Here is a 19,926-nt window from a genome sequence, read left to right as displayed (position 1 = left end):
CACCGTGGGATAGAGAAAACGTAATTTCGGTTTCTTTGTCTTGACATGTGGAGAGATTGACAATAAAGCTGACTTTGACTTTGACTTTAACAACAAACATATGCCAACCGCTGTTGTATTAACCCACTAAAATATATATATTAACGTTTGGTTTTCCTATGCATAATGTAGTTTATGACTTGTTCTCGAATAATTTAAACATTACGCGAACGTCAACGTGTTCCAAAAATGTCAGTTTGTACGTCTGTCTTTGACGTCACTATGGGGCGCTGTGGGTTGACAGGTAGTTTCTTCTCCAGCCAATCATAGTTTCACAAACGCCTCCCTTCCTTTTTTGACAGTTCCCGTAGCCAATCGGAGTGCGCGCATTTATTCGTTACAGCTCCAAACCAATCAAATCACGTCTGGGCGGCGCTCTGGCCAGGAACTTTCCCCAGCACAGTTTACAATCTGCCCAGTTCGATCGGCAACGGGAGCGGGAAGAAGAAAGCTGAGAGCCCGAAGGCAGTAGCCCCCCACCACCGCCGGCCCAGGTTACCATCTTGCACCGGGAGAGACAACAGAGAGCCGCCGCCGGCAGAAGCCATTACCAACAGTAGTAACCATGAGCAGCGAGGGCGAGGTACAGCAACAACAGCCGCAGCAGCCTGCTGTCGACGTGGAGAGTCCATCCAGCCCGGTAGTCGCAGCTTCCGCGGGGGATAAGAAGGTCATCGGTAAGATTACGTACGGAAATGAGCTCATTTAGCCACGGTGTCTGGGTAGTCTCCAAATCGCAGGTGAATTTCTAACAGCACCTAAAAACTTGAATAAATTACATTCATGGTAGAAATTGCGAATCAGAGCCGGTGATAGAAGTGTGCTAGCATGTGAGTAGAAGTTTGAAATGGCAATAGGAGTTAAATCATTGTACGATTTAAACAATCCTTGTCATACATTAGTTTGATTCAAATTCTTTTTTTTTTCCAGAGGGGGGAGAGTTTAATTTTCCGAATATGCGGTAACCAGGTAGTCCTTGGTACAGTTGGCCTTCTAACGGCCGTCCACTCGTGCCACGTTACTGGCCGGCCGTTACAACTCAACCGCTCCTTTTCTTACTGTGATTTTATTCTTTAGGCTCCACGTCGCAATAATTTATCCGCTGTAACAATAAGCCGTACTGTAACCAGCCGCGACCGTCGCCACCGCAGATGAGCTAATGCTAACTGATTTGGCGTCCCTTTGTTCGCAGTAAAGCCTCCGGTTCCCGTGCCGGTCGCTTTCCCCCATAAACCGGTTTCGGCGCTCATCTAAAATCAAAGCACGACAGGATTGTCGGGCGTCCGGTTCACTACAATACGCGACACAATCTAGAATTAAGATCGAATTCCACTGCCACTTGCGGCCTTCGTCAGAGAAAGCCACTCTTGGCTGACTAGCAAGCTAGCGTTAGCTTAGCTCGGCTATTTTCACGGTTGAAGGGGACGCCCAAAATGTCGGCCGAAGCCTTATTCCACTTGTTGCCTTTTCTGTTCGCCGGCGACTCGTAAGAGTCAGATCGGTTGTTTTAGATGTGTTCGTATAGTTTGCCGTCACGTAAGATGCGTTGGTCGGAGGTTTTTGGCCCCGTTTCAACCACATGGTTGTGAGGCATTAGGCTAGTCAGCTATGCTAACATGTCACCGCGCGACATCACCACGTGCAATGCGCGCTGTGGCTTAAAGTGGGCCACTACATTGTAAAGGTATGTAATCTTCACAATTTAAGTTAGATAGGGACACTTTACACGCACAAACCGTAAGATACATATTTATTACGAGTACAATTTGCAGTAGTTCTCAAATGTTGTCTAACTGGGACCCGCATTGTCCCGCTGAAGCCAAGTCATGACCCACTTTACATGTTCCAAGTGCGTATCAGAGAACCGTATTTAGAACATGATTGACTTGATTTCATGAACAAAAAATAATTTGCATTATTGTAAAATTAACTGCGACAATTTCATTCAGCCAATCCACATTTCAATTATATTTTGGTCATTTATTGACCTATGCCTGTCAAAATCACCCAAGTTAAGGCAAGTCCAACTTGACGTGTGAGATAAATATTTCACGTCCTCGGTTTACTACATAGTTCAGGTCTAACAACGTAGCCAGAATTGACTCGACCGGATATTGTGTTCTGTATTTTGCAACTAACCTATGCTAAATACAGCAGTAACGTCATATGGTAAATATTAGTGTAACATTTGATGGCTACAAATATAGTACAGTAAGTGCTAATTCTGTTTAGTGCCACATTATCATATTTTAAGCTTTTCCACACTTTGAATGTGCGGGCTGTCGTAGTTCATAGTATGAGGGCGGGGGTGGGCATTTTTTAAAATGATATATTTAAAATAAAATGTTTTTTGTTTTAAATGTTGTCATTAACAGAATATATTTAAAAAGTATTTATAGTCACTCAGGATGTTTTTGTGTGCCGTTCATAACTTTAAACATTCTCTGTCAATTTTATTTTACAACCTGTCTGTGCCCCACCCATAATGGACCTTCGACCCACTTATGCATGCAAACCACCCAGTGGAGAATCACTAATGTAGAAGTCCGTGGTACTGCTAGTTTTACTCTCATTAATAATTTAATCGTCTTAAGTAACTTGTAATTGTAATAAATTAGGCTAAGTCTAGAAGATGATGTAAAAGGCCTTAGGAGGGCCATGCTGGTCCTGATTGTCTCTAGTGCAGCTGGCACAGGGCACCCCTGAGGTCTAAAAAGAGTGTGGCAGTTGGCAGTTAAATATAACTTCTAGGCAAGCATGGTGAAGTTATTTGACGCCATTGCTGTCTCCCCTCAGCTAAGGCCTTGGGTGGGTGGGATTAACATGTAAAAATGTGGGTTGCAAAACTGTTTGGTTCCTATGTAACAATTTTCATTATGACCAAGCCACTACTACTGGACCGCTGCATCACTTCTCCCTATCCACCCCATGACCACTTTTTGCATTGTATGATGTTTTGCTGCAACCATTTGGTGTAACATGTCATGTTAATGCTCATACAAGAGAAATCTACAAGCATTTTTACCAGTATTAAAGTTAAAGCTGGTTGTTGAGATATTTCTGCAAGTTAAGGCCGGTTTCATTTCATTTCCTCTCACTAAGTGGTGGCAGCCAAAAAGCAAAAACTATGATCATAACAACAGAAATGGGCATAATAATGACTTGGGAACAATTTAAGATACAAATAGCCTTTTAGAACAGGAAGTAGTGAAAGTTTATAACTGTGCAATGTTGTCTCACTTGGCAGCCACAAAAGTCTTGGGTACAGTGAAATGGTTCAACGTCAGGAACGGATATGGTTTCATCAATAGGTAAGTGAACCCCGGTCTCGCCCTCCTCCCCACCTGTTCCTCTTAAGAGAACCTTTAAGTGTGTTTGAAAGGACATGTGCAATCCTATTATAGCTTTGATTTGCCTGCAGTTCGTCTGCTGCTCACCGTGGTGTTCGTGCACCACTTAATTAATCCTCACACTTTAGCAGCAATCTGTTCACTGGCTTACTGACTGGTTCGGTCTGCATTGTGCCACTAACAAGATGTGATCTTCTTTGCCCAGGAATGACACTAAAGAGGACGTTTTTGTACACCAGGTAAGTTTAAGAAACTATTTTTTTTGTGATAAATACATTTGAACGTACCACTAGAACAGTATGAGGGCAATTTGACCCCAGATCATTCTAATTTAAAAAAAGGTTTCAGTTGAGAATTCATTTAATAAAAAAAAAAAGTCCAGGCTCAAATTATCACCAACATACATCTGACACAATATTTATAACAATACTGCCTTGTGAGTTTGAAAACAAAGTCATGTTTATATTTATATATATATATTACAGCAATATATAAAATACAACAAAACAATGAGGGTTTGCATGTTGTTCAAAATAACATTCATTTGTTAACAATTTCCTTGTCTTGCAAGTGATTCATTAATGTTGACTTAACCACAGTGAAATATAAAACTAACAAGTGAAAATGCATAACCAGTACATGTCTTACTGCTTTGAATGGGAGCACGCTTACTTTGCGTGAAGTTCTTATCAGTCTTTAGTTAAGGTCCTATGCTGTCCTTATCAAATAGTGGGGCAGGCACACAGCTGGTGGATGTGATTCACAAAGATTGTGATGTTTGACTAAGATCCCAAATAGCAAATGCCAAATTATACAAACACTCCCAACAGATTGCATGCATGGTTGGTAACAGGTGTGAACATGCTGTGTTTGAAACGACGGGGCTTTGGATGGGTCTAATTGTTTTCATCCTTAAAAAATTAAGAGCATCACAAGTACAAAATGCAATTTGAAGTTGTGTAATTAAAAGTGTTGGTGGAAGAGACACTTCAACACCTTAACGAGTTCCAGAAAATAACTTATTTATTCTGATAATTTGGGGGTAGCACCCACAAGCCATCTTTTGTTGAATCCGACTTGTCGTTAGTGCATGTCCATCCCGTATGTTATGGCATGGAAAAACCTGGGACCGCACACCTCCAGCAACAATTGCCCCAGTGGAATTGTTTGATCAGATTTGTTTGCCTTGTTGTAATCTGATTTCTGATTAACCAATTTATGTTTACACCACACTTGTTTGGAAGAATATTTGTGACGCGATTGCTTAAATGACTGCAAGGTGATGTTAGCAACTAATTGAAGTAGTTGATCTCTTGTATAGTCATTCTTTTATTTGCTTTAATTTTAGTGTAGAAATACATTGGACCTTGGAAAAAAAATCACATTGATAATATTGCCATTATATTATTTTTCCAAATATTTCAGTCCTACACATTTGTCAAGGTAATCCTTAGATATGCATCTCTTCATTTTACTCTTTAAATTTCAGACCGCCATCAAAAAGAACAACCCGAGAAAATACCTTCGCAGTGTTGGTGATGGAGAAACTGTGGAGTTTGATGTAGTCGAGGGAGAGAAGGTGAGTGTGTCATTACAATCGTCTGCTTTGCGCCAAAACCTGTGCCTGTTTCTTAACGTGTGATTCCATGGGCAACAGGGGGCAGAGGCGGCGAACGTCACCGGCCCAGGGGGCACCGCGGTCCAGGGAAGCAAGTACGCCGCTGACAGGAACCGCTTCAGACGCTACCCCCGAAGGAGGGGTCCACCCCGCGGCGGAGAATATCCAGAGAACTACCAGAGTGACGGAGAGGGCGAGCCGGGAGCCGGAGGCCGCGAAGGCAAAGGCAGCCGGGAAGGTGGAGAGAGCGCCCCTGAGGGAGACTCGCAGCAACAGCCGCGTAGACCCGCCTATCCTGGCAGACGGCGCTACCCTCCATACTTTGTACGTAGACGCTTTGGTCCAGCCCCTGTACACCGCCGCACCATGTGAAGAGAAGATGACTGAGGTCTGGTGTCACATAGTAGATCCTGTAGCGGGCGCTCAGTTTCTCATGACCCAGTTGTTCATAGTAAAAACACTCTTGTGGTTATGAACCAAAATAAATATTGGTGAATCAGGGTGTTTGACCTAAATAAACACTCCCATATCACAGCTTCAGCCTTAAACCTTCAAGTTGGACATCAAGCGTCGATCACACCTTGATAAGTGTCACCTTGCATTCGATCAATCTCGGTTCATTTGTTTTCAGGCCGGTGAGGGCGATGAGAACCAGGGGGGTCCAGACCAGGGAAACAAACCCGCCAGGCAGAACTACTACAGAGGCTTCCGGCCAAGGTAAACAGTTTGCAGCTGATAGTGGCCAAGCAGCATGTGATGTCACAGTAGTAAACTCAACAGGCGCGTGCAACACAGTCTTTGTTTCTGCGGAACCCGTGAGACTCACTTAAGAGTCACGGGACAGCTGTGAACCTCAACATATTTTCTGTTTGCAAGTTACAAATGCCCCTATTCACGTTTTAATAGAAAAGTACTAATTGGTGTTAGTGAAGTATCCTAAAGTGATAAATCTTGACTGAGAGATAAAAGGCCCCAATCTCATTCATAGCAGGGGTCCCCCCCGTCCCAGACCGGTGCGGGACGGTGAGGAGGACAAGGAGAATCAGGGCGGAGAAGCGGGTCCCAACCAGCAACCCCGCCAGCGGCGCTACCGGCGCAATGTCAACTACCGCCGCCGACCACGCCCACCGACCGGCGGAAAACCCGGCCAGGACCCCAAGGAGGCCAAGGCGGAAGGCGATGCCTCCGTAGAGAAAACGGCCGCTCCCGAGGCCCAGCAGGGTGGGGCTGAGTAGGGAGCAACCTGCCCACCGGCATCTACCATCTTTTACCATCGTCCGGGTGAGCGTTTTGAATTTTCAAGTCATTGATGGCGATGAGCAGAGCACTCAATTGCAACTTTCCCTCTCCCTGCAGTTTTTTTGTCAACAAGAAACATCCAACAAGATCAGAGCAATAAAGATTTGACTTGATGACCGTCACAAGCTTGCACCATGCATTTGAACAGATTACCACTGATTGCCTGCAGGTTCTATGCAGACTCGTTTTTTTCCTCTTTACGTGACAGCTACAACACATTTTGGGGAAACAGCACGTTTTTCTAAATCTGTCCTAAGTTTTTACACCAAATGGTTTTCTCAAGAAAAAAAAATATGAATGAGTGAAATTTGATATTTGGTCAGTTTGACATTTTTAAATAACTTTTTATCCAAACATTTTAAAGTGCAAGCTCAAATAAAAGTTCAAAAACCAGGGACAAAGGAGTGATTGTTTTATTTGTTAGCTAGGGAAAAGGTTTCACAAATGCAAGCAACTAAAGGCTGCTGGAGTTCATTTGTAAGTGAACAATATGACACTATTTCATGTGCATCACATGACATTACACAGTATTCAGCTCTATCCAACAGAACAAACGTTTGTGCTCAAGGCCTACATTTGAGTTGTAATTTGGAGATGAGGCACCCTAAAAGATTATTCCAATTAATTTCTCCCTATTGTATTTAACCAATGACTGTATATAGTCTATATTAAAATTGTACTGATCTCATTTCTAAATTTAATGTGACTACTGTATATACATTTTTATTTCACTCTAAATTTGACTAGGTAATTATAGCAGTTACATTTCAGTAAAATGAACAACAAATAACCAACTCTGATAAAATTGAGACATCGTTAAAAAATTAAGAGAATAAAATTTGGCAAATCATGTTCAACCTATATGGTGTATGCACTAAAAAGGCAAACTATTTAATGGTCAAGCTTTTTTTTTTTTAAAGAAAATTAAAGTTAAAATTTGATGGGTACTTGATTGAAAAAAGCTGGGACAGGGTCATGTTTAACCAGTGTTCTATCACCCTTTGTTTAAGCAATATTCAATAAAGTCGGGAACTGGAGACTAACTGGCAATGTCCGGTGTTTTATTCCTTGTTTTTATATTCGCCAATTAAAACATAAAAATAAGACATTTGGTTAACTGCTTTATATGACAATGTGTTTTACGTTGTTATATGTTGGTGTCCCCCAAAATAACAAATGTCGGCATAACGGATTTTTTTCCAACTTTTTATTCAAACAAACATTCGGCATATAACGCCATCTACAATCCAACAAATACAAAATTAAAACATCAATGTCGGCATGACGTGTGTCGGCTGGCCTAGCAGCAACGCTGTCTGTCACTCACTCGTGAATCTTCGCGAACGAACCTGAAAATGGCGGTGTAGTGTCCGAATGACGTCAGAGATCAAACAGCCAATCAGAAAGTGGGCGTGAGGGCGGGTGTGGCACTTTTCACCTTCATTTAAGCCAGTGCTTCTCAATTATTTTCTGTTACGCCCCCCCCTAGCAAGAAGAAAACTATTCGCGCCCCCCCTCCCCACCGTGACTATCCTAACTTGTCTTGTAAGTCGTAAAATGTTGCACTGTCGCAAACGTGACAGAAGTAACAATGAGAGCGCCACTGCCCCCTGCTGTAGTAAACGCGCAATTACACTTTATTCTAGTACTGCCAAAAAAAAAGCCTGTTCCCCAGGGTCACACGCGCCCCCCCAGGAATAGCAAGGGGGGCGCGCCCCACTATTTGAGAAGCACTGGCCTAGGTGACTGATTCACAATTTGGTTTTGTCTGATATCAGAGATTAAATAAAGAAAACCAACTGGCTGATTGATTTGTTTTAATTGAGAGGAAAAAAAAACAGCAAAAGCATTTCACTAGCTGACCAGGAGATGGCGACAGCGTGGCATCTGAAGACCAGGAGTCTCAGAGACATTACTGTGCAATAACATCCTGCTCCTCACACCTTCTTGAATTTGTCTTCACTGTTTTTGCCATTATTCACATGTCCTGAATGTTGTTAGTCACCTAAATGTTGAACAGAGGGTGTGTTTCTACCGAAGTCAAATTCCTTGTTTGGCACGCTCAAACATGGCGAATAAAAACTCTTGAATCTTGAATGGATTGTTTGTTCTGCTATAGCCTAGGTGACTGATTCACAATTTGGTTTTGTCTGATATCAGATATTAAATATAGAAAACCAACTGGCTGATTGATTTGTTTTAATTGAGAGGGGAAAAAAACAGCAAAAGCATTTCACTAGCTGACCAGGAGATGGCGACAGCGTGGCATCTGAAGACCATGGATTGTTTGTTCTGCTATAGCCTAGGTGACTGATTCACAATTTGGTTTTGTCTGATATCAGATATAAAATAAAGAAAGCCAACTGGCTGATTCATTTGTTTTAATTGAGAGGGAAAAAAAACAGCAAAAGCATTTCACTAGCTGACCAGGAGATGGCGACAGCGTGGCATCTGAAGACCATGGATTGTTTGTTCTGCTATAGCCTAGGTGACTGATTCACAATTTGGTTTTGTCTGATAATAGATATTAAATAAAGAAAACCAACTGGCTAATTTATTTGTTTTAATTGAGAGAAAAAAAAACATCAGCAAAAGCATTTCACTAACTGACCAGGAGATGGCGACAGCGCGGCATCTGAAGACCATGGATCGTTCTGCTATGCCGGTTTAAAAAAAAAAAAAAAACGTAATTAGCTAGGGGTCAAAGGTCAAAGTTTACGGTTCAAAGTTCACCCAGGGGTCAAAGGTCGGTTCAAAGTTCACGGGGTCATGTGCACATTTTCGATTTTTAACTAGAGTTGAAAGTTCAGGGTTCAAAGGTCACCCAGGGGTCACCACGGGGTCACCACGGGGTCACCGCGGGGTCACCGCGGGGTCACCGCGGGTTCAAAGTTCAGGGTTCACTTTTTTTTTTTTTTAGGTTAACCTTTATTTAACCCAGTGCTTCTCAATTATTTTCTGTTACGCCCCCCCCTAGCAAGAAGAAAACTGTTCGCGCCCCCCCTCCCCACCGTGACTATCCTAACTTGTCTTGTAAGTCGTAAAATCAACGTTGCACTGTCGCAAACGTGACAGAAGTAACAATGAGAGCGCCACTGCCCCCTGCTGTAGTAAACGCGCAATTACACTTTATTCTAGTACTGCCAAAAAAAAAGCCTGTTCCCCAGGGTCACACGCGCCCCCCCAGGAATAGCACCGCGCCCCCCAAGGGGGGCGCGCCCCACTATTTGAGAAGCACTGATTTAAGCTTTGACCATGATTTTCCCTAATGAATTGGCCTGTTATTAGGAACACCTGAAAATGGCGGTGTACCTAATGGAGTGTCCGAGTAACGTCACAGATCAAACAGCCAATCAGAAAGTGGGGGTGAGTGCGGGCGCGGCATTTTTCACCTGAAAATAGCGGTGTACCTAATAGAGTGTCCGAATGATGTCACAGATCAAACAGCCAATCAGGAGGTAAATCTACATTCTGGTGTACATAGTTCACGCCAGGAGACGCAACACGTTAACTCGCTGATCCGTTGATGCACGGGAAGGCAGTTCACCCATTAACTCGTTCGCGAACGGGAAAGTCAGGATTCGTTCGATCATTGAGCCGTTCTCGCAATGAACTGGAATGCAAATCACTCACTGACTCGTTCACTCACAGATCCGTTCAGTTGGTGAACGGGAAATGCAATTCACGACTCGTTCGTGAACGGGAAGTTACGTCATTTTCTTCTTCGTTTTGTTTTACGGCGAGGTGGCACCAGCTTCAATGCGCATTACCGACACCTCCTGGTTGAAGTCATATGAACTGAAAAAAGAACGAATCACTTTCGTTCACTCTCGTTCACTGAAACCATTTGATTAACGATTCGTTTGAACGGATCTTTTGAGTGAACTGATTCTAAAGATTCAATTCACTTAAAAGAACTGGAATGCAAATCACAAGTACAGTGGTGCCTTGTTGAGATATGAGCAGTGAATTGTCTGATTAATTTTAGTTTTTGCTTTGAATTGTGAGCCCAAATGAGAAAATCACTTCTTGGTGGCGGTGAACTCATCTGAATTAGAATATGCAGCAGTTTAGCAAATGAACAGAGAGAGGGCCTTTCAAGCTGTTTAATACACTCGAAGTTTACTTTCAAATTACAATTTGTGTATTAAAAAACAAACAAACAAACAAACATACAAACAAACAAAGCATTCACATATAAGAACACCTCTGTTAGCTTAATGCTAATGGCAAATGCAATCACCATGCTTTTTATGAATATACATTTTTTCAACTACTGACAAAAATTGGCACGTATAGGATATCATACAAAACAGCAAAAACTGGAATGATTAATGGTGATTGTTTTAAATTACAGTCATTGCCACAGAATTAATTTGTAGTATCTCTAGGCACAGCCTTATTCCAAAATGAAATAAAAATAACTCACACACCATGGAATGAGATGGTTTTGGTCAAAATGAGAATGCGTTGTCTTTTTTTATTTGCCATAAATTTTACATCTTGTTTTGCACAGGTTGTCTATGTGGAAACTTGATTAAAAATGAATCCATTTTGGAATTAGACTTCAACAAGATGTAGACAAAGTGAAGAGCTGTAAATCTTCATGAATACCAAGGCACACTTAGTACATAGCTGAGGTTGGTGTTGTCTCACACCTCTATTTCTCCTCAAACATTGGTCTCTTTGCGGAGGCGCTTCATTCGCTGCATGTTGTTCTCCATGGCCGTGGGATCAGTGATCTCTGTGGCGCAGCTGGCGGGAAACCAGCCTCTCTCGCCGTCGCGCATCCGCTCCCCGTAGTACCAGCCTAGTGGGAGCACACAGCCTTTTAGAAAAGGGGATGCACTGTAGAGCAAAACAACAACAAATGGGAGCCCTTTACCCTCCTCCTTCCTCTGAACGATGACAAGCTCGGCTTGCTTCAGGCCCAGCTCGTCAAGCTCCTTGGGCATGTACGCTTTGGTGGCCTCACACTGGGGCAAACCTAAAACGCAATCCCAGCATGCACTCACAGCTATTATGTCAGGCCGAGACAATTGCAAATGACTATGGGTCAAAAGGATTAGCGCAATTAACAATTAATATTGGCAATCAGTCTTTCTGTCCTTTCTGTTCACATCTCATTTCACAAAAAAATCCTTCGAATGAAAATCTTACTGTAAAAGATATAACTGAATGTATCTCCGCAAACATGACAGTCTGTAAAGCAGTTAAATTTAATATACTGGGATTAAAATTTAGATCCCCAATGTGCACGATTAAAACAATGTTAAACCAGCACACATTGATCTGAAATGCAAATGAGATGTTTTCTGCACACCATTCTAGAATAAATAGACCCACCAAGTCAGAACATATGAACGCTACATTAGTGGTGCTTAAATTTCTTTTTTATGAATTTGTCCCTCTTACCATCTTTGCAGGAGAAAAGCTCTGTCTGCTTGTGTTCAGTGAGAGCGACTATCCAACGGGCCCGGTCAACCCTTGGTAACAATGCAAACAAAAAAGCAATGTAAAGAAAAACACTTCATTCAAAGGTGAAAACTGAACCAGAGCTGCCCAGCCCATTTTGACAAGCAAGTAAGGAGTAGAAAGTACAGATCTTCAGTTTTCAAATGGAGGGAGTTAAAGTAAAAAACTTTGTCAGAAAATTAAATACACAAGAGAGCATAGATACCTCAGAAGGGAAAAAAAAAATATTGTTGTGGTTTTCTATTGTATTCCCACTAGGGGGAGCCAGAGCCAAAGCATTCCAATCAACCTTCATGAATTGGACACTTGGCCACATCATGAGTTATTTATAAAATTCACCAGTTACACCAGTGAGTCCAAATCATTAGGAACCGCTTTCAACTGATCCAGTACAGTTGTACACCACTGCAAACTACAAGCACAATATTGAACTTAGCATATAGCAAAACTCAATATCGTCATTGTGAAAGCAGCATATTTTATATCATTACAATGTTGATATTACCATTAAATATAATCAGATCCAAGTAATAGGTGCTGCTTTAATTCAGGCAGTTTGACAATTTGTCTGCTGTAAGAAGTCTCTGGACTTCCAAATTTTGGGACGGCCTGCATGCAACAACACCGTGGAGCAATATACCTGGACTCGGCCACGAGTGTGGTGCGCTCTGGTCGCCCCTCACTGTTCTTGCTCATGAGCAGCTTGAAGGACAGATACTGGCTGTTCTTGGAGGGTGGCGATGCCTGACCGTCTGATTCCTCGCTGACCTCTACCTCTAAATTATCCAGAGTGGCGTAGTCCATCACCAGAAAGCTCTCCTCGCTGAAGGATCAAACCAACACAAGCACACAGGCAAACACAGTTCACCTTAGTTCTTAATATTACGTTACACATTCCTTCGCTGCCCTCCCAAAGCATTAGCAAGTACCATAAAAACATCTCTCTTGTCTGGGGAGACATTGTTTGGTTTCTTCACGAGTCAAAACACAAAGCTGAAATTGCTCTCAGGCCGACTGGCTGATGCAAAGCTGAAGAATGTCAAGTATGCGGGGACCACGTCCATGTTCCTCAACCTCCTCTGTTCCCTGACAGTCAGGAGCTCAATTGTCTTACAGTCCTCTGGAAATGACCGAAAAAGTCTTAATCATCCTGTCCTTCGTACTTTAATATCAACTTTAAAAATATAGATTTACATTTGTACACACAAGACCCTTGTTAGTAATACTAGGATTGAGCATTTAGACTGATTCAAATTGCACTCTTGAATGGCTCTGGACCCAAGATGAGTCAAATTTAGATGTGGATAGCTGATTTAGATCATGCACGGTTACCCCCAAAATTAAAGTCACATCACATACATTAAATTAGTAGATTTGACAACAAGCCCCCCCTTGGCAATGCACGGGCGACACCTCTTGTATCGTTTGCGTTGCAATGGAGTTAACATGCTGACTGACCTCTTCTTCTTGGTGACAATGAGTACGTCATTGAAGAGAAACAAGTAGTTGCTCCTGTTGCTGAACGCTCTCCAGATGCTGAGTTCTTCAGCACAGACAGCCAGCTCGCCACGTTTCTTCAGCCAGCGTGATGACGACACCAGTGGAAATGGCTGCGGGGAACACAAGGGGGTACATCTCAATGTCCAGTAGGAGGTCACACTTACTTTGTGGCCTAAAATGAGCTTTTATTCAGTCACAATGTAACCATCGATATTGTAGCCACAATTGATTTCCCCTTGAATTACATTTTCAAACAAACAAAATGGTCTTAAATATTCATTTAATATTGCTGTAAGTGGGGAAATAGAAAGTCAGAGCCAAAGTTTCTATTGTATGAAAATGACTTATCTACACATGCTGACGCTAAATCTTGCCCAGATGTGCTGCAAGTTTTTTCTCTTCAAGGAAAAGGTCGGTGAAGAGAGAACAAGCTCTGGAACCACACCCAAGATTTTCATGAGCCTAAGGCCTGAGTCTGACCTTCAGTATATAGACAGAGAGCCAAGATGAACGGACGCTCCGAAAAAAAACCAAGACAAATCTAACCTTGATTTTACCGAATTCCATCTGTTTCTGAATGGTGTACATCTGTTCCGTCCTCTCCATTCGCCGCGCACCGTCATTGCAGCTGTTGACCAGCTGTTGAATGTTGCAATGAGAAGGCAAATTTTCAGGACACCAGGCCACAGAGATGCCGAGTCGGCGCACACGGTGAGCCTAGCTACCTTGCTGATGGCGTGCAGTGCCCAGACCGCTGCAAAGTACTCGGCAGACTTGTCAGGGGTCTTCTGGCAAATTGTCTGAGACCCAGAACAAAAACAATGTGAGGATGATAATCTTTTGTTAGAAGAATGGTTTTGTCAAAGGTCAGACTAACATCCATAAGAAGTGGCAGTCTGGTAACCCGTTGCATGGGGAGGATGAGAAACGAGATCATCGGGAGGCCCCCGCACTCGCTGCTCTCTTCAATTTGCTTCAGTGTGTCCTTAAACGCACCATTGCTACTCCTAAAAGATGGTCAAAAAAAGACACTTTTAGGTCAGCATTGTCACCAAGACAAAAAAGACTTTGGTGGCTCACTTACAGGAGCTTCTGCAGCGTTCTCTGCTGGAAGGTCTCGTTGGAACAGTAGACGATGTACGGCTCAAAATGATGGGCGGCATGGTTCTGAACAATGTCGCTAATGTCCCGGATCACTGGGGTGTCAGAGTGACGTCGCTCAAGATCTTCAAAAAATCTGGAAAAAATTGAATGGGAATAAACTCATTCAATAAAATGTACAGAACTAAATAGTTTGTTCATCTTTACTTGTATTTAATAGTTGGCTTCTTGTGATGTGCGCCCCTTGTCCACACGAGGCAGCGCAATACAGCCGTATAGATATACACAAAGTAAATTGTCTCAACTGCTCAGTAAGATGCAGTCATACTATAAATAAATAAATAAATAAATAAATAAATAAATAAATAAATAAATAAATAAATAAATAAATAAATAAATAAATAAATAAAGTTAAGCGCCGCAGTCAAATCCCATTTGTCAAAAAACTTGCTAGCCGATTTAATTGATATTTGAAAATTGGCAAGAATCGTCTGTTTTATCTTCCAAACACACCCCACCGCCCCCCAAAACAGGAATTGGCAAAACAAACAAAACCAAAACAGCCAACTTTAGCCAAGAAATAAGGTCAAACGACACCACGCAGGCCAGGAAGAAAGGACACAGAAAAATGCGAATCATTATTTGCTCTTGTAGTGCACCTTCTCTCCTATTCAAAAACTACTTAAGGCTTTCAAGCCCCCAACTCACTGCATTGAAGCATTTGTTCACACGCTTTGTAATGCAGCACATTATCATTTTAAAGCCCAAAAATACCACGCAGAGCAGTAAGGCGGCAAAACCTGTTTGCCAAGCGTGTTTTAACATGTCGCTAGGGCCTACAAGATACTTAAGCCATGCATAAGGGGTGGGGGGCTGAAAATTTGAGTCACTTCTAAAACTGCACATAGCAACAAATGTATGAATGAATGACACACATGAGGTATAAGGGCATGAGTATGTATTATTCCCACCGTTTGCTGACTTGGTGGATAACCGAGATGTTGGAGAAGAGGTGATGGTGCTCTGTGGCTGTCATGGTCTTCCTCAGAGCGTCACTGTCCTTAAAATGTCGCACCAGGATGCCCAGGCTGTGCAGGTACGAGTGTTCCGACGTGATTATTTCAAAGATTGCCTGTCAAATGGATTTAATCAATAAGTACCACCAACAACAGTTTCAACTGAAGCAGTCAACACTGAAGGCAAATCGTATCAGTGCGATTGAAACACTGATTTCTTTGGGGTACCGATGCTGCTGAAGATAAGAATGCAACGTTCTGCCTGGTGGCAGAAGAAAAGGGCGTTGCTGTGGAAACTTGGCTCAAGTTGAAGAGATACAATAAAGACCCACGAGGTTACTTGAGGCATAAAAGTGGGAAGCAGCCACGTAACAAACAGCCTGGCTGGGTGCGGCTTTGCTCAGGGAGTAGAGTGCAAACAGGGTGGACACAAAATGAAAGCAATAACAAAACAGGTACAATGAACTCTCCGCTTTCAATTACTTCACACGTGTCAGAATTTTCAAAATACCTTAACTGGATGTTGACCCGACTTGAAATTTCAATGGACATTATATTTATGAGGTTGCGCTCTCTTGGTGCGAGCAGTCCTGATCAGCCTTTCATTATGGTTACCTAGTGCTAGGCGGGGAATGACAAAAAATGCTCAGTTGGCTTTGAGTTCGGGTGCAACATCACTATGGCCTGCTGTACACTGAGCCAACGCTGACTGAATTGAAGCGTTTGACAACTGATTCTCATAATTCTGGGGGGGGATTCAAAGTTCATCAACAAACATAGTGTAGTGGTCCCAAACCAGCTTAATTTGGGTTTGGAAAATATGGTTACATTGGTCTATAATCAACTTAAACAGAGTCGCATGTTTCTGCGCACATATCAAGAACTGGAATACTTACCTCCTGTCTTTTTCTCTCTTGAGGTGAGATCATATTCAGTATGCCAGTTTCCTTCACCTTCAAGGAGGAGGAATACAAATGATTTAAATGCAGTTGTCAGGTGTCTCAAATAAAATCAAAAGACAAGAGATTGTCTGTCCAACTCAGTCCCCTCCCCCCTTCCGAATCACTATTTCCACATGTTAGCATGGCTGTGGGCCGAGGCCTACCTGTGGCAGTTGGCTCCAAGTGAGCTGCGCAGGCCTGTAGCTCTTCACCACAATGCTCTGATCCTCCACCGGAGCTTCTACCACCACAAAGTCGTCCAGCAGCTCATCCTGGTTGGTGGAGTGCAAGCCCCGCTCTCGGATCTCCTGGTAGAGGCACGGCGTTGCTGGGGGGCAAACCCACATGTTAATCATTTTGGGATTCTTAGGTCTGGAAAGGTTTGCAGGTCAACAATTTGGCTGTATGATTTCACGACCAAATGTGGAGAAAAATCACTGCAGGTCAACTCTGCATGTAAAACACGAGGTTTGTTACTTAAGAACACTGAATGAATGATCGGGACAGCTTTTTCTTCGCGTCAACATACGGCGACGAGGAGCCGCTGAGGTTGCAGGACGTTACAATTCAATAATCAGCACCCAACAATGCCACATTCAGAATGCAGAGTGCGTTCCGAGTTCAGGCCATTCTTTTCCAAGAGAGCTAGAATCTGCCAAGACAACTAAATTTTAATCCCAGTGGCTCAGCAAGCCTTCATGTAACACGTTTTTATCGTCCACTTCATTTAAAAACATTTTTTAGAGTGTTTTAGCCACTTTTAGCGATGTCGAGTGTGACTCATTCATACCGTCTTTAAATGATCCGCGCTGGTTACGGTTCCTCTTCCTCCCTAGTGTTCTCTGCCAGGACAACAACAGAACAGATTATCACAAAAAAATACACGCTACATACATTTTTTTTCAGTTCGCTTTATCCTGATAGCTCACTCAATGTTATGTTCCACAATTTATTTTGCTCTTGTAGAAGCTAAATGTAGACTTCCTCAAAAGAGAACATAATGTGGGAGATTCAAAACAGTCGAACAGACAAGGCATCATCTCCATGACTCACAAAGCATGACTGAGGCTAAAGCTCAGTTTCCACTAAACACTGCTGGAACGTTCAAGCGTTTCCATTTTGGTATCAACATAACAAATTGCTAACAATAAAATATTTCTCATCTCCCTATTGTTGCGGTGCAGCTTGTCAATTGTTTGAGAGAGCATCAACACTTAAAGTGAAAGTCCAGTCAAAAAAGTTTTGAAATAATATTTTATATGTAAGCCCAGCCGGCCTCAATTTATATTTATCTAGAAGAGATGAACAAGCACAAACTCTAACTACCTTCCTCCCGGGGCTGCGACCTGCACCCGGACTGGGTGCTCTGCCTTCTTTCACAGGTTTTAGTGTGTTTCCAGCTCCTTTTGCCCTTGCCATGGCCTCAATGTCCAAACTAGTCACTGCCGCTCTGTAGGACTTGTTTCTGCGGTTCCTCCTCAAAGCGAAGCCGTCTCCATCGCTATCGTAGTCTTCCCAGCCCACATTGGGCCCCTGAGTCGAGTGTCGGATACGGGATCCGTGATTGAAATTCTCTAGTCCCACAGGGAACGTCACCACGGTAGTGTGGTGACGGTTTTTGGGCCGGCTGGCCACAGCTAGATTCTTGGGAATGATCTGCTGGGTGCCAAGCTTCAGCGCCGCTGCACTTTGGGTGCTCAAAATCAGTTGCTGGGGCACCACCGGCCTGTTGAGGTCTTCTTCATGGGTTGTGGGTGCCTCGGGCTGGACAGTGGGGGAGCTTTGTGACTGGTAGCATTCATCACCGGGTTCAGATATATGGAGTTCTGTGGAAAAGTGGCTCTCCAGAATTAGAGGGACCCGGTCACCCGCACAGCCATCTGACTGGGTGTGAGACATGGCGGCTTGCCTCGGTCACCTTGGCCCAGTCCCCTCACCTCTTCAGCACTTACAACATTAAAAGGTTCTGTAAAAGAGTTGAGAAAATAAGAGTATGTTTACAAACCCTCACAAACAGACGGACGTGAGAATCAGAAACAATTTTTGAAGGTGGTGAATGTTGCATTCTTATCAGGTTTAGTAGAAGCTTGCAAATGTTCACTAAACAGTCGGCAGACATTCACGTGTATTTTTCTTAAAAATAAGAATAAAAAACAACAACTAAACTAAAAAAAAACATCAACTAAGGAAGCAACATCCACTCCCTTCAAAAACACTCACAATTGTTCGCCGCTAAATGAATTTTGAATTAAGGTATGGAAAGTATTAATTGACATAACCATCAAGTTAATCAATTATTTAAAAAGTCAAGCAGCATTATTTCTTTAACACAGTGGATATAAGGAGGTAAACAACTGAAATAATGCAGCTGCAAAAGTGTGCACAACCTCTTATAACTGCTACGTTCAACAGTGCACACCCGATAGCATTAAATTGTCTCTGATTATTCCAAATAAAGTATACCTGTTGTACTAGGCTTTTCCTGAAATTCATTTTTGCCGTATCATAGTATTACAGTACAAACACTATTCTCTTTTAGAACATAGAGGTCAGAATAGCCTCGAAAATACAAAGATAAAAAAGATTTGTCCAAGCCATTATATAAAGTGAGACTCCAAAAATGAATCGTTTGACGGGTCATTACGCATGTATTTTGTTTCGATTGAAGTCTAATAAATTTAACTACTGGAAATAATACATTTAAGATAGTTTCATGTCAAAATGTTTAAAAAAAAAAGTCCAGGATAATTAAAAAAAATACTAAAAGGGCTATTTAGGAGTGATTATTATTATTATTATTATTATTTTGATTGATATTTACTGTACTACTTATTTACAGCGCTGGAAAGTTAAAGGCACGCTCTCCGAGTAACGTCGACATACAACGCTTACTAATTACATATCCATGCAAAACTATTCAAACATTTGAATCAGTTCATTCCATATGCAAAACATACGAGTGTTTACATATTTAATACTCCGGCACGGTGATTTGAATGAGTTTCCTTCCACACAGTTACGTTAGAGACGCATTTGAGTGGGAAGAAAAAATGTCTGCCTCACATTCCCTTAGTTGTCTATGGCCAGATGACATACAACAAAGCATGCGAGGCTGCAAGATGACACGGCGATCTTACCTGAGCGAGGTGAACTTGCAAAAGTCCCGACGATCGAAAAAAATGAAGAGAGCGAGAAACCTCAACTGCGTCCGCTGCTGGGTCGACGCATTCGTGTCGCATATCTGTGCTTAAACTGCCACTTCCTGCTTTAGGGATAGTGGGGACGTCATCGGCACAGGTGAGCGTCCACCAATGACATAAAGTGCAGAAGGGCTGCTCAATATTTACAAACTTTTTTTCACCTTTTAAAAAGAATATTTATACTTCTTTTCGAAGCCAATTTTAATATTTCCTAAATGTAGTTTATAAATGTATATGTCGAGATTAAATCATTTTGAAGTCTTTTAATCTGTTGACGCTTTTATTCTTCGCCAGGTTTGTTGGTTTATTGATTTCGTAACTTCCAACAGGCCGTGAGCGCATTCTAGTGGCCATACAAAAAATTAGTGGCTTACCCTACAGCACAAT

At 42.4% G+C, this 19,926-nt stretch overlaps 2 protein-coding genes across 3 annotated transcripts; one reads left to right on the top strand and one right to left on the bottom strand.

Annotated features, from left to right (window-relative positions):
• The first annotated feature begins 462 nt into the window (after window positions 1-462).
• ybx1 (Y box binding protein 1) lies at window positions 463-6,707 on the top strand. 2 transcript variants are annotated; one of them, XM_061265918.1, is made up of 8 exons: window positions 463-716; window positions 3,287-3,350; window positions 3,595-3,628; window positions 4,879-4,968; window positions 5,047-5,331; window positions 5,639-5,724; window positions 5,999-6,288; window positions 6,364-6,707. In XM_061265918.1, exons 1-7 carry the CDS (start codon window positions 605-607, stop codon window positions 6,240-6,242), a joined length of 915 nt encoding a protein of 304 aa, XP_061121902.1. In that variant the 5' UTR covers window positions 463-604; the 3' UTR covers window positions 6,243-6,288; window positions 6,364-6,707. The 2 variants fall into 2 exon arrangements, with proteins under 2 accessions (XP_061121902.1, XP_061121896.1); XM_061265912.1 differs by having other exon boundaries at window positions 5,996-6,288.
• Window positions 6,708-10,398: 3,691 nt separating this feature from the next.
• arhgef16 (Rho guanine nucleotide exchange factor (GEF) 16) lies at window positions 10,399-19,637 on the bottom strand. The gene is made up of 15 exons (XM_061271854.1): window positions 19,477-19,637; window positions 17,666-18,305; window positions 17,130-17,181; window positions 16,504-16,667; window positions 16,295-16,351; window positions 15,354-15,514; window positions 14,366-14,518; window positions 14,159-14,288; window positions 14,007-14,081; window positions 13,828-13,920; window positions 13,240-13,391; window positions 12,422-12,604; window positions 11,722-11,792; window positions 11,192-11,293; window positions 10,399-11,116 (listed from the first exon to the last, which is right to left on the bottom strand). Exons 2-15 carry the CDS (start codon window positions 18,236-18,238, stop codon window positions 10,977-10,979), a joined length of 2,106 nt encoding a protein of 701 aa, XP_061127838.1. The 5' UTR covers window positions 18,239-18,305; window positions 19,477-19,637; the 3' UTR covers window positions 10,399-10,976.
• Between the last annotated feature and the right edge of the window lie 289 nt (window positions 19,638-19,926).

Source organism: Syngnathus typhle, linkage group LG2, assembly GCF_033458585.1.
Source record: "Syngnathus typhle isolate RoL2023-S1 ecotype Sweden linkage group LG2, RoL_Styp_1.0, whole genome shotgun sequence".
Classification (NCBI taxonomy): domain Eukaryota; kingdom Metazoa; phylum Chordata; class Actinopteri; order Syngnathiformes; family Syngnathidae; genus Syngnathus; species Syngnathus typhle.
Note: the sequence above shows the minus strand (reverse complement) of the source record. Positions and strands in the feature narration are given on the sequence as shown.

What these genes read in the sequence shown, in the direction of transcription:
- arhgef16 (XM_061271854.1), bottom strand. Translation starts at nt 18,238, where the DNA reads ATGTCTCACACCCAGTCAGATGGCTGTGCGGGTGACCGGGTCCCTCTA. An exon ending in ACACTCGTGGCCGAGTCCAG is followed by an intron (nt 11,793 to 12,421) that starts GTATATTGCTCC and finishes ATTGTTACCAAG; the next exon opens with GGTTGACCGGGCCCGTTGGA. An exon ending in GCTTTTCTCCTGCAAAGATG is followed by an intron (nt 11,294 to 11,721) that starts GTAAGAGGGACA and finishes ATTGCGTTTTAG; the next exon opens with GTTTGCCCCAGTGTGAGGCC.
- ybx1 (XM_061265912.1), top strand. Translation starts at nt 605, where the DNA reads ATGAGCAGCGAGGGCGAGGTACAGCAACAACAGCCGCAGCAGCCTGCT. An exon ending in GGGGGATAAGAAGGTCATCG is followed by an intron (nt 717 to 3,286) that starts GTAAGATTACGT and finishes CTCACTTGGCAG; the next exon opens with CCACAAAAGTCTTGGGTACA. An exon ending in TACAGAGGCTTCCGGCCAAG is followed by an intron (nt 5,725 to 5,995) that starts GTAAACAGTTTG and finishes TCTCATTCATAG; the next exon opens with CAGGGGTCCCCCCCGTCCCA.